The sequence below is a fragment of the Pterocles gutturalis genome, unplaced genomic scaffold (assembly GCF_000699245.1).
Source record: "Pterocles gutturalis isolate BGI_N339 unplaced genomic scaffold, ASM69924v1 scaffold16053, whole genome shotgun sequence".
NCBI lineage: Eukaryota > Metazoa > Chordata > Aves > Pterocliformes > Pteroclidae > Pterocles > Pterocles gutturalis.
The window spans coordinates 3714-4803 of record NW_010125863.1 but is presented as its reverse complement, the minus strand read 5'-3'; the positions used below and the strand labels follow the sequence as shown (position 1 = coordinate 4803).

General features: G+C 63.6%; 1 protein-coding gene across 1 annotated transcript in view; it reads right to left on the bottom strand.

Annotated features, from left to right (window-relative positions):
- Window positions 1-32: 32 nt before the first annotated feature.
- The window catches only part of B4GALT2 (UDP-Gal:betaGlcNAc beta 1,4- galactosyltransferase, polypeptide 2), a 2642-nt gene continuing 1584 nt past the window's right edge, over window positions 33-1090 (bottom strand). The window contains exon 6 of the mRNA XM_010078753.1: window positions 33-141. Within this exon, the coding sequence (XP_010077055.1) occupies window positions 33-141 (109 nt within the window). The remainder of the gene's footprint in view (window positions 142-1090) is intronic.

Genomic DNA, 1090 nt, shown 5'->3' with positions numbered 1-1090 from the left:
GTGTCCCAGCTGCCCTGGACCCTGCAGCTCACTCACCTCTGCGGGTTGGGCTCATTGTGTTTGTCGCGTTCGTGCTTGATCATGCGGTACCTCCCGATGCGGATGTCGGGCCTCGACACTTTCATGCCATTCAGGGAGATGCTGGGGGCAGGGAGCATGGAGGGGGGGGGAATCAACATGCAGGCACCAGGGATATTCCCCAGCCCAGAGACCCCCGGGGCCAGCCCCCCAGCCCAAATTAAGCAGGGGCAGGTTTAACAAGGCTGTGCCAATCCATGATGAACAAAGCCAGGCCACAGCCGGGCCAGTGCCATGACCGAGGGTGCCACGTACCCCATGGCACAGCATGTCCAAAGCGCCACTCCCACCCGCCAACCTCCAGCTCCACAGTCAGCCTGTGCCGATCCTGTGCCGAGCCCACGCTGCCATGTCACCCCACAGCCCCGGCTATTCACATTTTCCAAATGCCAGTGTCCAGCCCTTCCCTCTCACAGCTCCACAAGCTGGCTTCTTCCCCACCTGGAGCCCACGTTGGACGGAAACTGCAGCCACACCGCTGTGCCCGTGGCACCTGCAAGGGCTGTTTTGCTCGCCCAGCCATGACAGGCTGGTTGTGCATGGCTGGCCATGGGCTGCTCCCTAGGAAAACCTGCAGGAGATGGGGCGGCAGCCGGCGGGCTCCAGCAGCCAAGGCGGGGTACGCACGGCAGGGTTCGGCTCCAGCTCTGCACGGGGCTGTGCTGCGGCCTGCCGGCTGCCGGCAGAAATGCCAGCCTGGCTCTGCACAGCCACCACCACGACACTGCCAAGTTTTGGATCCCAGCCCTGGATGCTTCCAAGTTTAGCATCCCAGCCCTGAGTGGAGCGGAGCCCGCAGGCGTGCCACCCCGCTGGCACAGCTCACACCACAGGGGAGTGGGACAGGCCCCCCAAGCCGGGGGGGATTCAGCCACAAGGAAGGCACATGGGTGCCTCAAAGTCCCCCAACACTCAGGGAGGGATCAGTTCGATCTGTGAGGGTCACCAGCCCTCAGGCTGGAGGGTAATTAAATCCCTCCTCACCCTGCGGCATGCCCTGTGCACATACCCC